Consider the following 26,412-nt stretch of genomic DNA (forward strand, 5'->3'; position numbering starts at 1 on the left):
AGACACCTGGGAGCCAGAAATCAATCTGATTGAGAGGGGTCAAATCAATTTATAACATTTTTGACATGCGTTTTTCTGGATTTTTTTGTTGTTATTCTGTTTCTCACTGTTCAAATAAACCTACCATTAAAATGATGGACTCATCATTTCTTTGTCAGTGGGCAAACGTACAAAATCAGCAGGGGATCAAATACTTTTTTCCCTCACTGTATCTGGTTTTAAATGTACTTATACAGCGGTGGGAAAGTACTAAACTGTCACACTTGAGTTAAAGTAAAAAGTAAATGCTATACAACAAATTCTGTATATAATGTAACTTTTTGGGCGACCTGACCAAATTCACATAGAAATGTGTGCTATAGATCTGTCATTCTCATCAAAAGGAAGTCTAAGAAGCGGAAAATATGTTCTATGTAAGCCATGCTCTCTATGTAAGCCATTTCTATGCTTCTCGTTCTTATGTTTGGTTTTTGCATCTTTTACATTGGTTTTGTACACCAGCTTCAAACAGCTGAAAATACAATCTTTTTGCTTATGGAAAATATTTTTTTCACAGAGGTTTAGATGGTACAATGATTCTCTACAAAATGACTGCTTGTTTTGTCATATAAACTGAAATTAGGCAAACTATTACAATTTGAGCATCCAGGAAATGGCAGAGCGATTTCTGCATATTCCATCTTTAAGCAAACCAGATGGCACAATTTTATTGTTTTTAATTTATTTATGGGCAGCCAAGGCCACACTCCAACACTCAGACATCATTTACAAACAGTATTTGTGCTTAGTGAGTCTGCCAGATCAGAGGCAATAAGGATGACAACCCATTATATTGATAGATGCGTGAATTGGACCATATTGCCGTCCTGCCTGAGCATATGAAATGTAATGAGTACTTTTGAGTGTTAGGGGAAATGTATGGGAGTAAAAAGTACATATTTTCTTCAGGAATGTAGTGGAAAAGTTGTAAAAAATATAAATAATAAAGTTAAGTACAGATACCCCCAAAAAACGATTTAAGAAGTGCTTCAAAGTATGTTTTACTTAGTTACTTTACACCACTGCTTAGCTGAATAAACAATTGATTGAGCTGATTATCACACCTGATGTTTGTGTTTTTCTGTAGGATTTCTTCAGTAAATCAGATCCATTTTTGGAAATCTTCAGAATAAATGATGATGGCAGTGGATCACTTGTTCACAGAACTGAGGTAAAATGCACACGGACACACATTTTATATTTACAGTTTAGTCATTTAGCAGACTGAGTAACTCACAGGAGTAATTACGGTTAAGTGCCTTGTTCACATGGGAACATTGGCCGATTTTTCACCTAGTCGGCTCAGGGATTTGAACCAGCGAACTTTCGCCTACAGGCCCAATGCTCTTAACCGCTAGGTGACCTGCCACCTGTCCACTCACAGACAGTATGAGCACAGATGATGATATTGACGTGTGCAGTGGTAGAAAAAGTACCCAATTGTCATACTTGAGTAAAAGTAAAGATACCTTAATAGAAAATGACTCAAGTAAACATGAAAGTCACCCAGTAAAATACTACTTGAGTAAAAGTCTTAAAGTATTTGGTTTTAAATATACTCAAGTATCAAAAGTACATGTAAGTGTAACCCTAACCCTATTAAGCAAACCAGACTGCACGATTTTCTTGTTTTTTTATTTACGGACAGCCAGGGTCACACTCCAACACTCAGACATCATTTACAAAGACTGCCAGATCAGAGGCAGTAGGGATGACCAGGGATGTTCTCTTGATAAGTGTGTGAATTTGACCATTTTCCTGTCCTGCTAAGTACGGACTAAAAAAGTATGCCGTAAAAAGTATTTTCTTTGGGAATATAGTGAAGTAAAAGTAAAAGTTGTGAAAAATAGAAATAGTAAAGTACAGATACCCCCCCAGAAAAGGAGCTAAGTAGTACTGGTCATGTGTGTGTTGTCAGACGGTGATGAACGACCTCAGCCCGGTGTGGAAGTCATTCAAGGTCTCTCTTAACACACTGTGTAGTGGAGACCACGACCGCCAACTAAAGGTAAGATCACAACCATAACCTGCCCATAACATCCTCTAACCTGACCACATGCACCTGATGGTGACGAGTGACCTTGCTTAAGATTTGAAGAGGCTTTAGCTCAGCTGCCTAACACAGTCTTGTGACACACTGACGACACAGTTGTTGTTTTTTTAAGTCAGTAAAATATTCATGCTCGTGTTGTGTTGTTTGTCAGGTGTGTGTGTGTGTGTGTGTGTGTGTGTGTGTGTGTGTGTGACTCTTTAACCTTACAGAGATTCTAAACGGTATTGTCTTCATGAATAAACATGGTATCATTAATTATTCACAAGCCTCTTAACACCCCGTGTCTCTTGTCAGCCCTGTCAACGGGGAACACACACACACACACACACACACACACACACACACACACACACACACACACACACACACACACACACACAGTTACCTGTTAAAAAATCCATAAGTAGAACAGAGTGGACTGAGTCAGGTCTGTGTGAGTTCTGAATCAAAGATTATTGTGTTACGTCTGAATCAGTTATCATTGTGTTGAGTCTGAATTACATTGTGGAGCTATGTCTGAATCAGTTATCATTGTGTTAAGTCTGAATTACATTGTGGAGCTATGTCTGAATCAGTTATCATTGTGTTAAGTCTGAATTACATTGTGGAGCTATGTCTGAATCAGTTATCATTGTGTTAAGTCTGAATTACATTGTGGAGCTATGTCTGAATCAGTTATCATTGTGGTAAGTCTGAATTACATTGTGGAGCTATGTCTGAATCAGTTATCATTGTGTTAGGTCTGAATCAGTGATCAGTTAGCACAAACAGAAGAAAACGTTTTAAAACAGAATAGATATTACAAATATGATGACCGATTTTTGCTCTCTGTTCTGAAATGTTTTGATTTTGCTAATTTTGCGCCCTAATGAACATGACTTAGCTCCATCTCTGTCTAATGAACATGACTTAGCTCCATCGCTGTCTAATGAAGATGACTTAGCTCCATCACTGTCTAATGAACATGACTTAGCTCCATCTCTGTCTAATGAACATGACTTAGCTCCATCTCTGTCTAATGAACATGACTTAGCTCCATCTCTGTCTAATGAACATGACTTAGCTCCATCGCTGTCTAATGAACATGACTTAGCTCCATCTCTGTCTAATGAACATGACTTAGCTCCATCGCTGTCTAATGAAGATGACTTAGCTCCATCTTTGTCTAATGAACATGACTTAGCTCCATCGCTGTCTAATGAAGATGACTTAGCTCCATCTTTGTCTAATGAACATGACTTAGCTCCATCGCTGTCTAATGAAGATGACTTAGCTCCATCGCTGTCTAATGAACATGACTTAGCTCCATCTCTGTCTAATGAACATGACTTAGCTCCATCGCTGTCTAATGAACATGACTTAGCTCCATCTCTGTCTAATGAACATGACTTAGCTCCATCGCTGTCTAATGAAGATGACTTAGCTCCATCTTTGTCTAATGAACATGACTTAGCTCCATCTCTGTCTAATGAACATGACTTAGCTCCATCGCTGTCTAATGAACATGACTTAGCTCCATCGCTGTCTAATGAATATGACTTAGCTCCATCTCTGTCTAATGAACATGACTTAGCTCCATCTCTGTCTAATGAACATGACTTAGCTCCATCTCTGTCTAATGAACATGACTTAGCTCCATCTCTGTCTAAGCAACATGACTTAGCTCCATCTCTGTCTAATGAACATGACTTAGCTCCATCTCTGTCTAATGAACATGACTTAGCTCCATCTCTGTCTAATGAACATGACTTAGCTCCATCTCTGTCTAATGAACATGACTTAGCTCCATCTCTGTCTAATGAACATGACTTAGCTCCATCTCTGTCTAATGAATAGTCCCAACCTTGATAGGCACACACACACACACACACACACACACACACACACACACACACACACACACACACACACACACACACACATACACACACACACACACTACAGCTGAGTCCCACTCAGCGTCTCCAGATTAATATAAAACCAGCTATCAATCATTCAGCATGGCATTTATGTGTGTCTGTGTATGTCTGTGTGTGTGTGTGCGTGCGTGTGTGTGTGCGTGTATGTTTCAGTGCACAGTGTATGATTGGGACTCCAATGGGAAGCACGACTTCATTGGAGAGTTTCAGACCACCTATAAGGAGATACGGACAGACCTGGAGGGGAGACAGGTACACCCTAACCCTAAATCTAACCTAACCCTAACTAACCCAACCCTAAATCTAACCTAACCCTAACTAACCCGACCCTAAATCTAATACTAACCCAACCTAACCTAACCCTAACCCTAACCCAACCCTAAATCTAACCTAACCCTAACTAACCCAACCCTAAATCTAATACTAAGCCAACCTAACCCTAACCCAACCCTAACCCAACCCTAAATCTAACCCTAACCCAACCCTAAATCTAATACTAACCCAACCTAACCCAACCCTAAATCTAACCTAACCCTAACTAACCCAACCCTAAATCTAATACTAACTCAACCTAACCCTAACCCAACCCTAACCCAACCCTAAATCTAACCCTAACCCAACCCTAAATCTAATACTAACCCAACCTAACCCTAACCCAACCCTAACCCAACCCTAAATCTAACCTAACCCTAACTAACCCAACCCTAAATCTAACCTAACCCTAACTAACCCAACCCTAAATCTAATACTAACCCAACCTAACCTAACCCTAACCCTAACCCAACCCTAAATCTAATACTAACCCAAACCTAACCTAACCCTAACCCTAACCCAACCCTAAATCTAATACTAACCCAACCTCACCTAACCCTAACCCTAACCCAACCCTAAATCTAATACTAACCCAAACCTAACCTAACCCAAACTAACCCTAACCCAACCCTAACCCAACCTAAACTTAACCTGACCCTCAATGAGCTAAAATGATTATTTAGGCTACTAATTGCTAAACATGCAAATGATTCACTTGCATGTTAATGTGTGTGTGTGTAGATGCAATGGGACTGTATAAACCCGAAGTACCAAATGAAGAAGAAGAACTACAGAAACTCTGGCGTCATCGTCCTCAACCACTGTAAGGTAACACTCCTCTTTTCTTACTCTCTCTCTTTATCTCTATCCCCCTCTTTATGTCCCCCTCTCTTCATCTCTATCCCCCTCTTTATGTCCCCCTCTCTTCATCTCTACCCCACTCTTTATGTCCCCCTCTCTTCATCTCTATCCCCCTCTTTATGTCCCTCTCTCTCTTTATCTCTATCCCCCTCTTTATGTCCCCCTCTCTTTATCTCTATCCCCCTCTTTATGTCCCTCTCTCTTCATCTCTATCCCCCTCTTTATGTCCCCCTCTCTTTATCTCTATCCCCCTCTTTATGTCCTCTCTCTCTTCATCTCTATCCCCCTCTTTATGTCCCTCTCTCTTCATCTCTATCCCCCTCTTTATGTCCCCCTCTCTTTATCTCTATCCCCCTCTTTATGTCCCCCTCTCTTTATCTCTATCCCCCTCTTTATGTCCCTCTCTCTCTTTATCTCTATCCCCCTCTTTATGTCCCCCTCTCTTTATCTCTATCCCCCTCTTTATGTCCCTCTCTCTTTATCTCTATCCCCCTCTTTATGTCCCCCTCTCTTCATATCTATCCCCCTCTTTATGTCCTCTCTCTCTTTATCTCTATCCCCCTCTTTATGTCCCTCTCTCTTTATCTCTATCCCCCTCTTTATGTCCCCCTCTCTTTATCTCTATCCCCCTCTTTATGTCCCCCTCTCTTCATCTCTATCCCCCTCTTTATGTCCCTCTCTCTCTTTATCTCTATCCCCCTCTTTATGTCCCTCTCTCTTTATCTCTATCCCCCTCTTTATGTCCCCCTCTCTTTATCTCTATCCCCCTCTTTATGTCCCCCTCTCTTTATCTCTACCCCCTCTTTATGTCCCTCTCTCTCTTTATCTCTATCCCCCTCTTTATGTCCCCCTCTCTTCATATCTATCCCCCTCTTTATGTCCCTCTCTCTCTTTATCTCTATCCCCCTCTTTATGTCCCTCTCTCTTTATCTCTATCCCCCTCTTTATGTCCCCCTCTCTTTATCTCTATCCCCCTCTTTATGTCCCCCTCTCTTCATCTCTACCCCCCTCTTTATGTCCCTCTCTCTCTTTATCTCTATCCCCCTCTTTATGTCCCTCTCTCTTTATCTCTATCCCCCTCTTTATGTCCCTCTCTCTCTTTATCTCTATCCCCCTCTTTATGTCCCTCTCTCTTTATCTCTATCCCCCTCTTTATGTCCCTCTCTCTTTATCTCTATCCCCCTCTTTATGTCCCCCTCTCTTTATCTCTATCCCCCTCTTTATGTCCCCCTCTCTTCATCTCTACCCCCTCTTTATGTCCCTCTCTCTCTTTATCTCTATCCCCCTCTTTATGTCCCCCTCTCTTCTATCTATCCCCCTCTTTATGTCCCTCTCTCTCTTTATCTCTATCCCCCTCTTTATGTCCCCTCTCTCTTTATCTCTATCCCCCTCTTTATGTCCCCCTCTCTTTATCTCTACCCCCCTCTTTATGTCCCTCTCTCTCTTTATCTCTATCCCCCTCTTTATGTCCCTCTCTCTTTATCTCTATCCCCCTCTTTATGTCCCTCTCTCTCTTTATCTCTATCCCCCTCTTTATGTCCCCCTCTCTTTATCTCTATCCCCCTCTTTATGTCCCTCTCTCTCTTTATCTCTATCCCCCTCTTTATGTCCCTCTCTCTTTATCTCTATCCCCCTCTTTATGTCCCTCTCTCTTTATCTCTACCCCCTCTTTATGTCCCTCTCTCTCTTTATCTCTATCCCCCTCTTTATGTCCCCCTCTCTTTATCTCTATCCCCCTCTTTATGTCCCCCTCTCTTTATCTCTATCCCCCTCTTTATGTCCCTCTCTCTCTTCATCTCTATCCCCTCTTTATGTCTCTCTCTTTATCTCTATCCCCCTCTTTATTTCCCTCTCTCTCTTTATCTCTACCCCCTCTTTATGTCCCTCTCTCTTTATCTCTATCCCCCTCTTTATGTCCCCCTCTCTTCATCTCTACCCCCTCTTTATGTCCCTCTCTCTCTTCATCTCTATCCCCTCTTTATCTCTCTCTCTTTATCTCTATCCCCCTCTTTATGTCCCGCTCTCTCTTTATCTCTATCCCCCTCTTTATGTCCCCCTCTCTTTATCTCTATCCTCCTCTTTATTTCCCTCTCTCTCTTTATCTCTACCCCCTCTTTATGTCCTTCTCTCTCTTTATCTCTATCCCCCTCTTTATGTCCCTCTCTCTACATCTCTATCCCCCTCTTTATGTCCCCCTCTCTTTATCTCTATCCCCCTCTTTATGTCCCTCTCTCTCTTCATCTCTATCCCCCTCTTTATGTCCCTCTCTTTATCTCTATCCCCCTCTTTATGTCCCTCTCTCTCTTCATCTCTATCCCCCTCTTTATGTCCCTCTCTCTTTATCTCTATCCCCCTCTTTATGTCCCTCTCTCTCTTCATCTCCCTACCCCCTCTTTATGTCCCTCTCTCTCTTTAACTCTATCCCCCTCTTTATTTCCCGCTCTCTCTTTATCTCTATCCCCCTCTTTATGTCCCTCTCTCTTTATCTCTATCCCCCTCTTTATGTCCCTCTCTCTCTTCATCTCTATCCCCCTCTTTATGTCTCTCTCTTTATCTCTATCGCCCTCTTTATTTCCCTCTCTCTCTTTATCTCTACCCCCTCTTTATGTCCCTCTCTCTCTTTATCTCTATCCCCCTCTTTATGGGCCTCTCTCTCTTTATCTCTATCCCCCTCTTTATGTCACGACTCAGGATAAGACCCAGAGGCAGATAGTACAGTTCTCAGATGATTTATTGTAAGCACGGGGCAGGCAAAGGGCAGGTTCGAGGACAGGCAGAGGTTCGTAAACAGGTCAGACTCAGGCAGGTACAGGACGGCAGGCAGGCAAAGGGGTCAGGGCAGGCAGAGGTTCGTAAACAGGTCAGACTCAGGCAGGTACAGGACGGCAGGCAGGCAGGCAGGCAGGCAAAGGGGTCAGGACAGGCAGAATGGTCAGAACCGGGAAAAACTAGGAAACAGAACTTGAGAAACAGGAAGACGGGAAAGCACGCTGGAAAAACCTGACAAGACAAGATGAACTGGCACAGACAAACAGAGAACACAGGTGTAACTACACAGGGGATAATGAGGAAGATGGGCGACACCTGGAGAGGGATGGAGACAAGCACAAAGACTGGTGAAACGGATCAGGGTGTGACACTTTATCTCTACCCCACTCTTTTTGTCTCTCTCTCTCTTCATCCCTACTCTCTCTCTTTATTCCTACTCTCTCTCTTTATCCCTACTCTCTCTCTTTATCCCTACTCTCTCTCTTTATCCCTACTCTCTCTCTTCATCCCTACTCTCTCTCTTTATCCCTACTCTCTCTCTTTATCCCTACTCTCTCTCTTTATCCCGACTCTCTCTCTTCATCCCTACTCTCTCTCTTTATTCCTACTCTCTCTCTTTATCCCTACTCTCTCTCTTCATCCCTACTCTCTCTCTTTATTCCTACTCTCTCTCTTCATCCCTACTCTCTCTCTTTATCCTGACTGTCTCTCTTTATTTCTACTCTCTCTCTTTATTCCTACTCTCTCTCTTTATTCATACCCTCTCTCTTTATCCCTACTCTCTCTCTTCATCCCTACTCTCTCTCTTTATTCCTACTCTCTCTCTTTATTCCTACTCTCTCTCTTCATCCCTACTCTCTCTCTTTATCCTGACTGTCTCTCTTTATTCCTACTCTCTCTCTTCATCCCTACTCTCTCTCTTTATCCCTACTATCTCTCTTCATCCCTACTCTCTCTCTTTATCCCTACTCTCTCTCTTTATCCCGACTCTCTCTCTTTATCCCTACTGTCTCTCTCTTTATCCCGACTCTCTCTCTTTATCCCTACTCTCTCGCTCTCTCTCTTCATCCCTACTCTCTCTCTTTATCCCTACTATCTCTCTTTATCCCTACTATCTCTCTTTATCCCTACTATCTCTCTTTATCCCTACTATCTCTCTCCCCCCCACTGATGTTGAATAAATATGTTACGAGAGGTCGTGTTATGAATGCCAGTGTACAGTATACAAGTAAAGTGTTACCCTGTTATTTAAATTAGTAGTGGTATACTTGTGTTCTTTCTAACAGCAGTTATGAGGTATTCACACACACACACACGCACACACACACACACACACACGAAGCGTCTTTCTGTAACTGTGTTCTTTCTAATGGCAGATCATCAAGATGTATTCTTTCCTGGATTACATCATGGGAGGCTGTCAGATCCAGTTCACAGTAAGTGTGTGTGTGTGTGTGTGTGTGTGTGTGTGTGTGTGTGTGTGTGTGTGTGTGTGTGTGTGTGTGTGTGTGTGTGTGTGTGTGTGTGTGTGTGTGTGTGTGTGAGTGGTTGAAAGCAGCCAGATTAATTTGTAAACAGGGAGATGCCAAAAAGTCAGTGAGAGAATTAGAATTAGCATTTTAAGAACAACAATAAACAATACCGGTGTGACCTGCTGTGGTCATTCCCTTGTGAGATGTAAGATGTGAGTTATGAGATGGCAGTGTCAATGCAAGATCAGGTTGTTCAAAGCGGTTAGAGACGACTCGTTAATGAGAGAAATAAAGACACGGGAAGTATTAGATTCCATCGTTTGCTTCAGTTGCATCCCGAGATAATAAGAGGAAAAAAACTGGCACCTATCCTTCTTCCTCGCTAAAGCTCTGCTACCCAACCCGAGGCCGATGGGCCCCAACATCATACATCGGATTAGTGCCGGGTAGGGCCTGTTTTTCCATCAATAACTAGGGTACGGGCAGGGCCTGTTTCTTCATCAATAACCAGTGTACAGGTAGGGCCTGTTTCTTCATCAATAACTAGGGTACGGGTAGGGCCTGTTTCTTCATCAATAACTAGGGTACGGGCAGGGCCTGTTTCTTCATCAATAACTAGGGTACAGGCAGGGCCTGTTTCTTCATCAATAACTAGGGTACGGGCAGGGCCTGTTTCTTCATCAATAACTAGGGTACAGGTAGGGCCTGTTTCTTCATCAATAACTAGTGTACAGGTAGGGCCTGTTGTCTCATCAATAACTAGGGTACGGGCAGGGCCTGTTTCTTCATCAATAACTAGGGTACGGGCAGGGCCTGTTTCTTCATCAATAACTAGGGGTACGGGCAGGGCCTGTTTCTTCATCAATAACTAGGGTACAGGTAGGGCCTGTTTCTTCATCAATAACTAGTGTACAGGTAGGGCCTGTTGTCTCATCAATAACTAGTGTACAGGTAGGGCCTGTTTCTTCATCAATAACTAGGGTACGGGCAGGGCCTGTTTCTTCATCAATAACTAGGGTACAGGTAGGGCCTGTTTCTTCATCAATAACTAGGGTACAGGTAGGGCCTGTTGTCTCATCAATAACTAGTGTACAGGCAGGGCCTGTTTCTTCATCAATAACTAGGGTACGGGCAGGGCCTGTTTCTTCATCAATAACTAGGGTACAGGCAGGGCCTGTTTCTTCATCAATAACTAGGGTACAGGCAGGGCCTGTTTCTTCATCAATAACTAGGGTACGGGCAGGGCCTGTTTCTTCATCAATAACTAGGGTACGGGCAGGGCCTGTTTCTTCATCAATAACTAGGGTACAGGCAGGGCCTGTTTCTTCATCAATAACTAGGGTACGGGCAGGGCCTGTTTCTTCATCAATAACTAGGGTACGGGCAGGGCCTGTTTCTTCATCAATAACTAGGGTACGGGCAGGGCCTGTTTCTTCATCAATAACTAGGGTATGGGCAGGGCCTGTTTCTTCATCAATAACTAGGGTACAGGTAGGGCCTGTTTCTTCATCAATAACTAGGGTACGGGCAGGGCCTGTTTCTTCATCAATAACTAGGGTACAGGCAGGGCCTGTTTCTTCATCAATAACTAGGGTACGGGCAGGGCCTGTTTCTTCATCAATAACTAGGGTACAGGTAGGGCCTGTTTCTTCATCAATAACTAGGGTACGGGCAGGGCCTGTTTCTTCATCAATAACTAGGGTACAGGTAGGGCCTGTTTCTTCATCAATAACTAGGGTACAGGTAGGGCCTGTTTCTTCATCAATAACTAGGGTACAGGTAGGGCCTGTTTCTTCATCAATAACTAGGGTACGGGCAGGGCCTGTTTCTTCATCAATAACTAGGGTACGGGCAGGGCCTGTTTCTTCATCAATAACTAGGGTACAGGCAGGGCCTGTTTCTTCATCAATAACTAGGGTACGGGCAGGGCCTGTTTCTTCATCAATAACTAGGGTACGGGCAGGGCCTGTTTCTTCATCAATAACTAGGGTACAGGTAGGGCCTGTTTCTTCATCAATAACTAGGGTACGGGCAGGGCCTGTTTCTTCATCAATAACTAGGGTACAGGTAGGGCCTGTTTCTTCATCAATAACTAGGGTACGGGCAGGGCCTGTTTCTTCATCAATAACTAGGGTACAGGTAGGGCCTGTTTCTTCATCAATAACTAGGGTACGGGCAGGGCCTGTTTCTTCATCAATAACTAGGGTACGGGCAGGGCCTGTTTCTTCATCAATAACTAGGGTACAGGCAGGGCCTGTTTCTTCATCAATAACTAGGGTACGGGTAGGGCCTGTTTCTTCATCAATAACTAGGGTACAGGCAGGGCCTGTTTCTTCATCAATAACTAGGGTACGGGTAGGGCCTGTTTCTTCATCAATAACTAGGGTACAGGTAGGGCCTGTTTCTTCATCAATAACTAGGGTACAGGCAGGGCCTGTTTCTTCATCAATAACTAGGGTACGGGCAGGGCCTGTTTCTTCATCAATAACTAGGGTACAGGTAGGGCCTGTTTCTTCATCAATAACTAGGGTACAGGTAGGGCCTGTTTCTTCATCAATAACTAGGGTACAGGCAGGGCCTGTTTCTTCATCAATAACTAGGGTACGGGCAGGGCCTGTTTCTTCATCAATAACTAGGGTACAGGCAGGGCCTGTTTCTTCATCAATAACTAGGGTACGGGCAGGGCCTGTTTCTTCATCAATAACTAGGGTACAGGTAGGGCCTGTTTCTTCATCAATAACTAGGGTACAGGTAGGGCCTGTTTCTTCATCAATAACTAGTGTACAGGTAGGGCCTGTTGTCTCATCAATAACTAGGGTACGGGCAGGGCCTGTTTCTTCATCAATAACTAGGGTACGGGCAGGGCCTGTTTCTTCATCAATAACTAGGGTACGGGCAGGGCCTGTTTCTTCATCAATAACTAGGGTACAGGTAGGGCCTGTTTCTTCATCAATAACTAGGGTACAGGTAGGGCCTGTTGTCTCATCAATAACTAGTGTACAGGTAGGGCCTGTTTCTTCATCAATAACTAGGGTACAGGTAGGGCCTGTTTCTTCATCAATAACTAGGGTACGGGCAGGGCCTGTTTCTTCATCAATAACTAGGGTACAGGTAGGGCCTGTTTCTTCATCAATAACTAGTGTACAGGTAGGGCCTGTTGTCTTCATCAATAACTAGGGTACAGGCAGGGCCTGTTTCTTCATCAATAACTAGGGTACAGGTAGGGCCTGTTTCTTCATCAATAACTAGGGTACGGGCAGGGCCTGTTTCTTCATCAATAACTAGGGTACAGGTAGGGCCTGTTTCTTCATCAATAACTAGGGTACGGGCAGGGCCTGTTTCTTCATCAATAACTACGGTACGGGCAGGGCCTGTTTCTTCATCAATAACTAGGGTACGGGCAGGGCCTGTTTCTTCATCAATAACTAGGGTACAGGCAGGGCCTGTTTCTTCATCAATAACTAGTGTACGGGCAGGGCCTGTTGTCTCATCAATAACTACGGTACAGGTAGGGCCTGTTTCTTCATCAATAACTAGGGTACGGGCAGGGCCTGTTTCTTCATCAATAACTAGGGTACAGGTAGGGCCTGTTTCTTCATCAATAACTAGTGTACAGGTAGGGCCTGTTGTCTCATCAATAACTAGTGTACAGGTAGGGCCTGTTTCTTCATCAATAACTAGGGTACAGGTAGGGCCTGTTTCTTCATCAATAACTAGGGTGCGGGCAGGGCCTGTTTCTTCATCAATAACTAGGGTACAGGTAGGGCCTGTTTCTTCATCAATAACTAGGGTACAGGCAGGGCCTGTTTCTTCATCAATAACTAGGGTACGGGCAGGGCCTGTTTCTTCATCAATAACTAGGGTACAGGCAGGGCCTGTTTCTTCATCAATAACTAGGGTACAGGCAGGGCCTGTTTCTTCATCAATAACTAGGGTACGGGCAGGGCCTGTTTCTTCATCAATAACTAGGGTACGGCAGGGCCTGTTTCTTCATCAATAACTAGGGTACGGGCAGGGCCTGTTTCTTCATCAATAACTAGGGTACGGGCAGGGCCTGTTTCTTCATCAATAACTAGGGTACAGGCAGGGCCTGTTTCTTCATCAATAACTAGGGTACGGGCAGGGCCTGTTTCTTCATCAATAACTAGGGTACGGGCAGGGCCTGTTTCTTCATCAATAACTAGGGTACAGGTAGGGCCTGTTTCTTCATCAATAACTAGGGTACGGGCAGGGCCTGTTTCTTCATCAATAACTAGGGTACAGGCAGGGCCTGTTTCTTCATCAATAACTAGGGTACAGGTAGGGCCTGTTTCTTCATCAATAACTAGGGTACAGGTAGGGCCTGTTTCTTCATCAATAACTAGGGTACGGGCAGGGCCTGTTTCTTCATCAATAACTAGGGTACGGGCAGGGCCTGTTTCTTCATCAATAACTAGGGTACAGGCAGGGCCTGTTTCTTCATCAATAACTAGGGTACGGGCAGGGCCTGTTTCTTCATCAATAACTAGGGTACGGGCAGGGCCTGTTTCTTCATCAATAACTAGGGTACGGGCAGGGCCTGTTTCTTCATCAATAACTAGGGTACGGGCAGGGCCTGTTTCTTCATCAATAACTAGGGTACGGGCAGGGCCTGTTTCTTCATCAATAACTAGGGTACGGGCAGGGCCTGTTTCTTCATCAATAACTAGGGTACGGGCAGGGCCTGTTTCTTCATCAATAACTAGGGTACAGGCAGGGCCTGTTTCTTCATCAATAACTAGGGTACAGGCAGGGCCTGTTTCTTCATCAATAACTAGGGTACGGGCAGGGCCTGTTTCTTCATCAATAACTAGGGTACAGGTAGGGCCTGTTTCTTCATCAATAACTAGGGTACAGGCAGGGCCTGTTTCTTCATCAATAACTAGGGTACAGGCAGGGCCTGTTTCTTCATCAATAACTAGGGTACGGGTAGGGCCTGTTTCTTCATCAATAACTAGGGTACAGGCAGGGCCTGTTTCTTCATCAATAACTAGGGTACGGGTAGGGCCTGTTTCTTCATCAATAACTAGGGTACAGGTAGGGCCTGTTTCTTCATCAATAACTAGGGTACAGGCAGGGCCTGTTTCTTCATCAATAACTAGGGTACGGGCAGGGCCTGTTTCTTCATCAATAACTAGGGTACGGGTAGGGCCTGTTTCTTCATCAATAACTAGGGTACAGGTAGGGCCTGTTTCTTCATCAATAACTAGGGTACAGGTAGGGCCTGTTTCTTCATCAATAACTAGGGTACAGGCAGGGCCTGTTTCTTCATCAATAACTAGGGTACGGGCAGGGCCTGTTTCTTCATCAATAACTAGGGTACAGGTAGGGCCTGTTTCTTCATCAATAACTAGGGTACGGGCAGGGCCTGTTTCTTCATCAATAACTAGGGTACAGGTAGGGCCTGTTTCTTCATCAATAACTAGGGTACAGGTAGGGCCTGTTTCTTCATCAATAACTAGTGTACAGGTAGGGCCTGTTGTCTCATCAATAACTAGGGTACGGGCAGGGCCTGTTTCTTCATCAATAACTAGGGTACGGGCAGGGCCTGTTTCTTCATCAATAACTAGGGTACGGGCAGGGCCTGTTTCTTCATCAATAACTAGGGTACAGGTAGGGCCTGTTTCTTCATCAATAACTAGTGTACAGGTAGGGCCTGTTGTCTCATCAATAACTAGTGTACAGGTAGGGCCTGTTTCTTCATCAATAACTAGGGTACAGGTAGGGCCTGTTTCTTCATCAATAACTAGGGTACGGGCAGGGCCTGTTTCTTCATCAATAACTAGGGTACAGGTAGGGCCTGTTTCTTCATCAATAACTAGTGTACAGGTAGGGCCTGTTGTCTCATCAATAACTAGTGTACAGGTAGGGCCTGTTTCTTCATCAATAACTAGGGTACAGGTAGGGCCTGTTTCTTCATCAATAACTAGGGTACGGGCAGGGCCTGTTTCTTCATCAATAACTAGGGTACAGGTAGGGCCTGTTTCTTCATCAATAACTAGGGTACGGGCAGGGCCTGTTTCTTCATCAATAACTAGGGTACGGGCAGGGCCTGTTTCTTCATCAATAACTAGGGTACAGGCTGGGCCTGTTTCTTCATCAATAACTAGGGTACAGGCAGGGCCTGTTTCTTCATCAATAACTAGGGTACGGGCAGGGCCTGTTTCTTCATCAATAACTAGGGTACTGGCAGGGCCTGTTTCTTCATCAATAACTAGGGTACGGGCAGGGCCTGTTTCTTCATCAATAACTAGGGTACGGGCAGGGCCTGTTTCTTCATCAATAACTAGGGTACGGGCAGGGCCTGTTTCTTCATCAATAACTAGGGTACGGGCAGGGCCTGTTTCTTCATCAATAACTAGGGTACGGGCAGGGCCTGTTTCTTCATCAATAACTAGGGTACAGGTAGGGCCTGTTTCTTCATCAATAACTAGGGTACGGGCAGGGCCTGTTTCTTCATCAATAACTAGGGTACGGGCAGGGCCTGTTTCTTCATCAATAACTAGGGTACGGGCAGGGCCTGTTTCTTCATCAATAACTAGGGTACAGGCAGGGCCTGTTTCTTCATCAATAACTAGGGTACGGGCAGGGCCTGTTTCTTCATCAATAACTAGGGTACGGGCAGGGCCTGTTTCTTCATCAATAACTAGGGTACGGGTAGGGCCTGTTTCTTCATCAATAACTAGGGTACGGGTAGGGCCTGTTTCTTCATCAATAACTAGGGTACGGGTAGGGCCTGTTTCTTCATCAATAACTAGGGTACAGGTAGGGCCTGTTTCTTCATCAATAACTAGGGTACAGGCAGGGCCTGTTTCTTCATCAATAACTAGGGTACGGGCAGGGCCTGTTTCTTCATCAATAACTAGGGTACGGGTAGGGCCTGTTTCTTCATCAATAACTAGGGTACGGGTAGGGCCTGTTTCTTCATCAATAACTAGGGTACAGGTAGGGCCTGTTTCTTCATCAATAACTAGGGTACGGGCAGGGCCTGTTTCTTCATCAATAACTAGGGTACAGGCAGGGCCTGTTTCTTCATCAATAACTAGGGTACAGGCAGGGCCTGTTTCTTCATCAATAACTAGGGTACAGGCAGGGCCTGTTTCTTCATCAATAACTAGGGTACGGGCAGGGCCTGTTTCTTAATCAATAACTAGGGTACGGGCAGGGCCTGTTTCTTCATCAATAACTAGGGTACAGGCAGGGCCTGTTTCTTCATCAATAACTAGGGTACAGGCAGGGCCTGTTTCTTCATCAATAACTAGGGTACAGGTAGGGCCTGTTTCTTCATCAATAACTAGGGTACGGGTAGGGCCTGTTTCTTCATCAATAACTAGGGTACAGGTAGGGCCTGTTTCTTCATCAATAACTAGGGTACAGGCAGGGCCTGTTTCTTCATCAATAACTAGGGTAAGGGTAGGGCCTGTTTCTTCATCAATAACTAGGGTACAGGCAGGGCCTGTTTCTTCATCAATAACTAGGGTACGGGCAGGGCCTGTTTCTTCATCAATAACTAGGGTACGGGTAGGGCCTGTTTCTTCATCAATAACTAGGGTACAGGTAGGGCCTGTTTCTTCATCAATAACTAGTGTACAGGTAGGGCCTGTTGTCTCATCAATAACTAGTGTACAGGTAGGGCCTGTTTCTTCATCAATAACTAGGGTACAGGTAGGGCCTGTTTCTTCATCAATAACTAGGGTACGGGCAGGGCCTGTTTCTTCATCAATAACTAGGGTACAGGTAGGGCCTGTTTCTTCATCAATAACTAGGGTACGGGCAGGGCCTGTTTCTTCATCAATAACTAGGGTACGGGCAGGGCCTGTTTCTTCATCAATAACTAGGGTACAGGCAGGGCCTGTTTCTTCATCAATAACTAGGGTACAGGCAGGGCCTGTTTCTTCATCAATAACTAGGGTACGGGCAGGGCCTGTTTCTTCATCAATAACTAGGGTACAGGCAGGGCCTGTTTCTTCATCAATAACTAGTGTACAGGTAGGGCCTGTTTCTTCATCAATATCTAGTGTACAGGTAGGGCCTGTTTCTTCATCAATAACTAGGGTACAGGCAGGGCCTGTTTCTTCATCAATAACTAGGGTACAGGTAGGGCCTGTTTCTTCATCAATAACTAGGGTACGGGCAGGGCCTGTTTCTTCATCAATAACTAGGGTACGGGTAGGGCCTGTTTCTTCATCAATAACTAGGGTACGGGCAGGGCCTGTTTCTTCATCAATAACTAGGGTACGAGTAGGGCCTGTTTGTTCATCAATAACTAGGGTACGGGCAGGGCCTGTTTCTTCATCAATAACTAGGGTACGGGCAGGGCCTGTTTCTTCATCAATAACTAGGGTACGGGTAGGGCCTGTTTCTTCATCAATAACTAGGGTACGGGTAGGGCCTGTTTCTTCATCAATAACTAGGGTACGGGTAGGGCCTGTTTCTTCATCAATAACTAGGGTACAGGCAGGGCCTGTTTCTTCATCAATAACTAGGGTACAGGTAGGGCCTGTTTCTTCATCAATAACTAGGGTACGGGTAGGGCCTGTTTCTTCATCAATAACTAGGTTACAGGTAGGGCCTGTTTCTTCATCAATAACTAGGGTACGGGTAGGGCCTGTTTCTTCATCAATAACTAGGGTACGGGCAGGGCCTGTTTCTTCATCAATAACTAGGGTACAGGTAGGGCCTGTTTCTTCATCAATAACTAGGGTACGGGCAGGGCCTGTTTCTTCATCAATAACTAGGGTACAGGTAGGGCCTGTTTCTTCATCAATAACTAGGGTACGGGTAGGGCCTGTTTCTTCATCAATAACTAGGGTACGGGTAGGGCCTATTTCTTCATCAATAACTAGGGTACAGGTAGGGCCTGTTGTCTCATCAATAACTAGTGTACAGGTAGGGCCTGTTTCTTCATCAATAACTAGGGTACGGGCAGGGCCTGTTTCTTCATCAATAACTAGGGTACAGGCAGGGCCTGTTTCTTCATCAATAACTAGTGTACAGGTAGGGCCTGTTGTCTCATCAATAACTAGTGTACAGGTAGGGCCTGTTTCTTCATCAATAACTAGGGTACAGGTAGGGCCTGTTTCTTCATCAATAACTAGGGTACGGGTAGGGCCTGTTTCTTCATCAATAACTAGGTTACAGGTAGGGCCTGTTTCTTCATCAATAACTAGGGTACGGGCAGGGCCTGTTTCTTCATCAATAACTAGTGTACAGGTAGGGCCTGTTGTCTCATCAATAACTAGTGTACAGGTAGGGCCTGTTTCTTCATCAATAACTAGTGTACAGGTAGGGCCTGTTTCTTCATCAATAACTAGGGTACGGGTAGGGCCTGTTTCTTCATCAATAACTAGGGTACGGGCAGGGCCTGTTTCTTCATCAATAACTAGGGTACAGGTAGGGCCTGTTTCTTCATCAATAACTAGGGTACGGGCAGGGCCTGTTTCTTCATCAATAACTAGGGTACAGGTAGGGCCTGTTTCTTCATCAATAACTAGGGTACGGGTAGGGCCTATTTCTTCATCAATAACTAGGGTACGGGCAGGGCCTGTTTCTTCATCAATAACTAGTGTACAGGCAGGGCCTGTTTCTTCATCAATAACTAGGGTACAGGCAGGGCCTGTTTCTTCATCAATAACTAGGGTACAGGCAGGGCCTGTTTCTTCATCAATAACTAGGGTACAGGCAGGGCCTGTTTCTTCATCAATAACTAGGGTACAGGCAGGGCCTGTTTCTTCATCAATAACTAGGGTACAGGTAGGGCCTGTTTCTTCATCAATAACTAGGGTACGGGCAGGGCCTGTTTCTTCATCAATAACTAGGGTACGGGCAGGGCCTGTTTCTTCATCAATAACTAGGGTACGGGCAGGGCTTGGGGATCACTACATTGATCAGGAACATTTAGAAGCTGAGCCATTTGCTCGTGCTCTGCTGTGCAGTACAGTCATATCTGACTGAAGTGCTTCAACCTCGTTGAGATTATTTCACAGAAAACAATAATGTTCCTTGAGTTTTGTCTAGTTTAGAATGAATAAAAGTAGCTAACAGCTCTCTCATGTCTCTTCATTGAGCAGAGTAGCCCAAGTGGAGCCGTTGCTATGGTTACGCACAGACTCAGCTCCGCCATGAGCAGAGTGCATGCAGAGCGAGCTGACTGCGTGTAGGGAGCGAGTGACAGACCGAAAGTAGAAAGATAATCAGTGGTGTAAAGAACTTAAATAAAAGTACTTGAAAGTGCTGCTTAAGTCGTTTTTGGGGTATCTGTACTTTACTATTTATATTTTGGACAACTTTTACTTATACTTCACTACATTTCTAAAAACAATATTGTACTTTTTACTCCACACATTTTCCCTGACACCTAAAAGTACTCGTTACATTTTCAATGCTTAGCAGGACTGGAAAATGGTCCAATTTACATACTCTGGTCATCCCTACTGCCTCTGATCTGGCAGACTCACTAAACACAAATTCTTTGTTTGTAAATTATGTCTCAGTGTTGGAGTGTGCCTCTGGCTATCTGTACATTTACTTGGGTTTGCTTAATATAAGGAATTTGACATTTCTTTATGCTTTATGCATTTCTTTTGATACTTAATAATATTTTAGCAATAACATTTATTTTTGATATTTAAGTATACTTTTAGACTTTTACTCAAGTAGTATTTTACTGGGTGACTTTCAAATGTAATTGTGTCATTTTCTATTAAGGTATCTTTACTTTTACTCAAGTATGAGAATTGGGTACTTTTTCCACCAATGCATCTAATGGATTTACTAACATAGGAAGTTATTTCTGATTTCGGGTTTCATGTTGACGCAATCGGGCTGGGTAGGGTAGGGCCTGAACGTCGCGGGCATGGGTAGGATAGGGTAGGGTAGGGCCTGAACGTCGCGGGCATGGGTATGGTACGGTAGGGCCTGAACGTTGCGGCTGGGTATGGTAGGGTAGGGCCTGAAGGTTGCGGGCATGGGTATGGTAGGGTAGGGCCTGAAGGTTGCGGGCATGTGTAGGGTAGGGTAGGGCCTGAAGGTTGCGGGCATGGGTAGGGTACGATAGGGCCTGAACGTCGCGGGCTGGGTAGGGTAGGGCCTGAATGTCGCGGGCATGGGTAGGGTAGGGTAGGGTAGAGCCTGAACGCCGCGGACTGGGTAGGGTAGGGCCTGAACGTCGCGGACTGGGTAGGGTAGGCATGAAGGTCGCGGGCATGGGTAGGGTCGGGTGGGGCCGGAATGTCGCGGGCTGGGTAGCGTAGGGCCTGAACGTCGAGGGCTGGGTAGGGTAGGACCTGAACGTCGCGGTCTGGGTAGGGTAGGGCCTGAACGTTGTGGGCATGGGTAGGGTATGGTAGAGCCGGAATGTCGCAAGCTGGGTAGGAGAGGGCCTGAACATCGTGGGCATGGGTAGGGTAGGGTAGGGCCTGAATGTTGCGGGCATGGGTACGGTAGGGTAGGGCCTGAACGTCGCCGGCATGGGTAGAGTAGGGTAGGGCCTGAAGGTCGCGGGCATGGGTAGGGTAGAGCCTGAAGGTCGCGGGCATGGGTAGGGTAGGGTAGGGACTGAATGTCGCGGACATGGGTAGGGTAGGGTCTGAACGTCGCGGGCATGGGTAGGGTAGGGCCTGAAGGTCGCGGGCATGGGTAGGGTAGGGTAGGGCATGAAGGACGCGGGCATGGGTAGGGTAGGGCCTGAACGTCGCGGGCATGGGTAGGGTAGGGTAGGGCATGAACGTCGAGGGCTGGGTAGGGTAGGGCCTGAACGTCGAGGGCTGGGTAGGGTAGGGCCTGAACGTCGAGGGCTGGGTAGGGTAGGGTAGGGCCTGAACGTTGTGGGCATGGGTAGGGTAGGGTAGGGCCTGAACTTCGAGGGCTGGGTAGGGTAGGGCCTGAACGTCGTGGGCATGGGTAGGGTAGGGCCTGAACGTCGCGGGCATGGGTAGGGTAGGGCCTGAACGTCGTGGGCATGGGTAGGGTAGGGTAGGGCCTGAACGTCGTGGGCATGGGTAGGGTAGGGTAGGGCCTGAACGTTGTGGTAATGGGTAGGGTAGGGTAGGGCCTGAACGTCGTGGGCATGGGTAGGGTAGGGCCTGAAGGTCGCGGGCATGGGTAGGGTAGGGTAGGGTAGGGCCTGAAGGTCGCGGGCATGGGTAGGGTGGGGTAGGGCTGAACGTCGCGGGCATGGGTAGGGTAGGGCCTGAACGTCGCGGGCATGGGTAGGGTAGGGCCTGAACGTCGTGGGCATGGGTAAGGTAGGGCCTGAACGTCGCGGGCATGGGTAGGGTAGGGCCTGAACGTCGTGGGCATGGGTAGGGTAGGGCCTGAACGTCGTGGGCATGGGTAGGGTAGGGTAGGGCCTGAACGTCGTGGTAATGGGTAGGGTAGGGTAGGGCCTGAACGTCGTGGGCATGGGTAGGGTAGGGTAGGGCCTGAACGTCGTGGTAATGGGTAGGGTAGGGTAGGGCCTGAACGTCGTGGGCATGGGTAGGGTAGGGTAGGGCCTGAACGTCGTGGGAATGGGTAGGGTAGGGTAGGTCCTGAACGTTGCAGGCTGGGTAGGATAGGGTTTAATATTCATGCTTGTACAGGGCTCTATTCCTTGCACGTATGCTCGCCATCATGACTTGCTTAAATGTAAAAAATGCGTTCTTCTCATTTCCGTTACATTATTTGTCCCTGCTCTCTTTTTTTTACCTTTATTTAACTCGACAAGTCAGTTAAGAACAAATTCTTATTTTCAATGACAGCCTAGGAACAGTGGGTTAACTGCCTTGTTCAGGGGTAGAACGACAGATGTTTTACCTTTTCAGCTCGTGGATTGGCTCTTGCAACCTTTCGGTTACTAGTCCAACGCTCTAACCACTAGGCTACCTGCCGCCCCATTAAGAGATGGAGTCTAGACAGGCTGCTTTAGTAAACTGCTTTAGGTGTCCCCGGCCTAATATTTACATTAAGGAAATGTGATTATAGCCTGCTCATTATTTTAGCCATGCACTTGACATGCGTTTGTGGATGAGAAAGTTAACTTGCCATTTCCCAAAATGAGCTCAGTGGGGAATCTCTGTTTTGCAATCTGTTACTTACGTCAACAGACAGGGTTTCATTAGCTTAAATAGTCCTAGGCATTTGATATATACAGTAAATTTATTGCACATTTTATTAAACTGACACATTTGGCTATGTTCAACTTCAATTCATTTCCACAAAATGTGCATCAGACCCCCCAACAAAATGTTTTCTCTGACTTGCATAGCACAGGCATTGGTCGGCTAAATGTTCACTGTAGTGGGAATGTTAGCGAAAGAGATACTGTATCTGATATCTGACATCTGGTACTCAGGCTAGAATAGAGCAGAGACATTTACAGAATTTACATACAGTCGTGGCCAAAAGTTTTGAGAATGACAAAATATTAATTTTCACAAAGTCTGCTGCCTCAGTTTGTATGATGGCAATTTGCATATACTCCAGAATGTTATGAAGAGTGATCAGATGAATTGCAATTAATTGCAAAGTCCCTCTTTGCCATGCAAATGAACTAAATCCCCCAAAACATTTCCACTGCATTTCAGCCCTGCCACAAAATGACCAGCTGACATCATGTCAGTGATTCTCTCGTTAACACAGGTGTGAGTGTTGATGAGGACAAGGCTGGAGATCACTCTGTCATGCTGATTGAGTTTGAATAACAGACTGGAAGCTATAAAAGGAGGGTGGTGCTTGGAATCATTGTTCTTCCTCTGTCAACCATGGTTACCTGCAAGGAAACACGTGCCGTCATCATTGCTTTGTACAAAAAGGGTTTCACAGGCAAGGATATTGCTGCCAGTAAGATTGTACCTAAATCAACCATTTATCGGATCATCAAGAACTTCAAGGAGAGCGGTTCAATTGTTGTGAAGAAGGCTTCAGGGTGACCAAGAAAGTCCAGCAAGTCCCAAGATCGTCTCCTAAAGTTGATTCAGCTGTGGGATTGGGGCACCACCAGTACAGAGCTTGCTCAGGAATGGCAGCAGGCAGGTGTGAGTGCATCTGCACGCACAGTGAGGTGAAGACTTTTGGAGGATGGCCTGGTGTCAAGAAGGGCAGCAAAGAAGCCACTTCTCTCCAGGAAAAACATCAGGGACAGACTGATATTCTGCAGAAGGTACAGGGATTGGACTGCTGAGGACTGGGGTAAAGTAATTTTCTCTGATGAATCCCCTTTCCGATTGTTTGGGGCATCCGGACAAAAGCTTGTCCGGGGAAGACAAGGTGAGCGCTACCATCAGTCCTGTGTCATGCCAACAATAAAGCATCCTGAGGCCATTCATGTGTGGGGTTGCTTCTCCGCCAAGGGAGTGGGCTCACTCACAATTTTGCCTAAGAACACAGCCATGAATAAAGAATGGTACCAACACATCCTCCGAGAGCAACTTCTCCCAACCATCCAGGAACAGTTTGGTGATGAACAATGCCTTTTCCAGCATGATGGAGCACCTCGCCATTAGGCAAAAGTGATAACTAAGTGGCTCGGCCAACAAAACATCGATATTTTGGGTCCATGACCAGGAAACTCCCCAGACCTTAATCCCATTGAGAACTTGTGGTCAATCCTCAAGAGGCGGGTGGACAAACAAAAACCCACAAATTCTGACAAACTCCAAGCATTGATTATGCAAGAATGGGCTGCCATCAGTCAGGATGTGGCCCAGAAGTTAATTGACAGCATGCCAGGGTGGATTGCAGAGGTCTTGAAAAAGAAGGGTCAACACTGCAAATATTGACTCTTTGCATCAACTTCATGTAATTGTCAATAAAAGCTTTTGGATCTTATGAAATTATTGTAATTATACTTCAGTATTCCATAGTAACATCTGACAAAAATATCTAAAGACACTGATGCATAAAACTTTGTGGAAATGAATATTTGTGTCACTCTCAAATATTTTGGCCACAACTGTACATGGGCATTTTTGTTGTTGTTGTTGTTGTAGGCTCCAGAAGAAAAAAACCGCAATTCTACATCATTTTACATGTCTAGATCACAGCAGGCTGCCGAGGGGAGAACGGCTCATTATAATGGCGCAAATGGAAAGCCGCCAACAAGTGCTCAGCATATGTCGGAACTCCTTCAAGACCGTTGGAAAAGCATTCCAGGTGAAGCTGGTTGAGAGAATGCCAAGAGTGTGCAAAGCTGTGATCCAGGCAAAGGGTGGCTATTTGAAGAATCTCAAATATAAAATATATTTGGATTTGTTTAACACTTTTTTGGTTATTAAATGATTCCGTATGTTTTATTTCATGTCATCACTATTATTCTACAATGTAGAAAATAGTAAAAAAAAGAAGAAAAGAAAAACGCTTGAATGAGTAGGTGTGTCCAAACTTTTGAATAGTACTGTATATTTTTTAGGGGACACCTATTTTAGCTCTGCCCCACCTGCCCTGAATGACAGGTCGTCACTGGTGCCAGCGACCTCCTGTGGTCTGGATACTTAAGCAGAATCTTTTTTAATACCACACAAGTGATCGAATTCTGAAACTGACAAACTGAGGTCAGTAAAAACGACCTTGTCTTGAACGCAACCAATAGCCTAGCCCTAGGCTAACGAAACGAGCGGTGAGATGAGATATGAGGAGGAAATTATAGTGGTCTTTCCAGTGGCACTGACCAACCCAATGTGCAACACACTCACTGGTGATGGCGGATGAGCTTGTGCCAATATCCCTCAACATAGCCTAGGCTACTTTGTAAACCAATGTTGTTCCCTCAATGTTGGGAGTTGGTACAATATTTTGGTAGCCTACAGACAGATAGACTGTATAGTGTTCTCTCTTTCAGCAGTAGCCTTGCTTTCCAACCTGTGTTTTCCCCGCGATTGGATAAAATATTTTAGCTGCTCACTCTTCACTGACAGATACAAAATCAACAACCAGCTGTTTGATATTTGCCAAGGGTTCCCGACTGTATGCGCTTTAATTTGGGCTAAACACAATCCACAGCAACAACATTTTTAAAGCTATTGATCCTCTGTGGCTAAATGCTACTCTCTGATGTAGTGTTTTGAATTATTAAATTTATTTCTGTACAGACAGAAGTAGCACTTGCATAATTCAATAATTTTGGAAAATGTATTTAAATTTATTAATACAGGGGTGTGTGCAGGTTTTTTTTCTTTTTTCTTGTCAATTAAGACCTAGACAACCTGGTGAGGAGAGTTCAGTTAAGACCTAGACAACCTGGTGAGGAGAGTTCAGTTAAGACCTAGACAACCTGGTGAGGGGAGTTCTGTTAAGACCTAGACAACCTGGTGAGGAGAGTTCAGTTAAGACCTAGACAACCTGGTGAGGGGAGTTCAGTTAAGACCTAGACAACCTGGTGAGGGGAGTTCTGTTAAGACCTAGACAACCTGGTGAGGAGAGTTCAGTTAAGACCTAGACAACCTGGTGAGGGGAGTTCAGTTAAGACCTAGACAACCTGGTGAGGAGAGTTCAGTTAAGACCTAGACAACCTGGTGAGGGGAGTTCTGTTAAGACCTAGACAACCTGGTGAGGGGAGTTCAGTTAAGACCTAGACAACCTGGTGAGGGGAGGTCTGTTAAGACCTAGACAACCTGGTGAGGGGAGTTAAGTTAAGACCTAGACAACCTGGTGAGGAGAGTTCAGTTAAGACCTAGACAACCTGGTGAGGAGAGTTCAGTTAAGACCTAGACAACCTGGTGAGGGGAGTTCTGTTAAGACCTAGACAACCTGGTGAGGAGAGTTCAGTTAAGACCTAGACAACCTGGTGAGGGGAGTTCTGTTAAGACCTAGACAACCTGGTGAGGGGAGTTCTGTTAAGACCTAGACAACCTGGTGAGGAGAGTTCAATTAAGACCTAGACAACCTGGTGAGGGGAGTTCAGTTAAGACCTAGACAACCTGGTGAGGAGAGTTCAGTTAAGACCTAGACAACCTGGTGAGGAGAGTTCAGTTAAGACCTAGACAACCTGGTG

General features: G+C 45.4%; 1 protein-coding gene across 1 annotated transcript in view; it reads left to right on the top strand.

The window, feature by feature from the left end:
• The window catches only part of LOC106570582 (copine-4-like), a 43,494-nt gene that overhangs the window by 7,969 nt on the left and 9,113 nt on the right, over positions 1-26,412 (top strand). Inside the window, exons 7-11 of the mRNA XM_045693779.1 lie at positions 1,127-1,210; positions 1,958-2,047; positions 4,165-4,263; positions 5,065-5,151; positions 9,330-9,389. Coding sequence (XP_045549735.1) covers positions 1,127-1,210; positions 1,958-2,047; positions 4,165-4,263; positions 5,065-5,151; positions 9,330-9,389 — 420 coding nt within the window. The remainder of the gene's footprint in view (positions 1-1,126; positions 1,211-1,957; positions 2,048-4,164; positions 4,264-5,064; positions 5,152-9,329; positions 9,390-26,412) is intronic.

The sequence above is a fragment of the Salmo salar genome, chromosome ssa14 (genome assembly GCF_905237065.1).
Source record: "Salmo salar chromosome ssa14, Ssal_v3.1, whole genome shotgun sequence".
Classification (NCBI taxonomy): domain Eukaryota; kingdom Metazoa; phylum Chordata; class Actinopteri; order Salmoniformes; family Salmonidae; genus Salmo; species Salmo salar.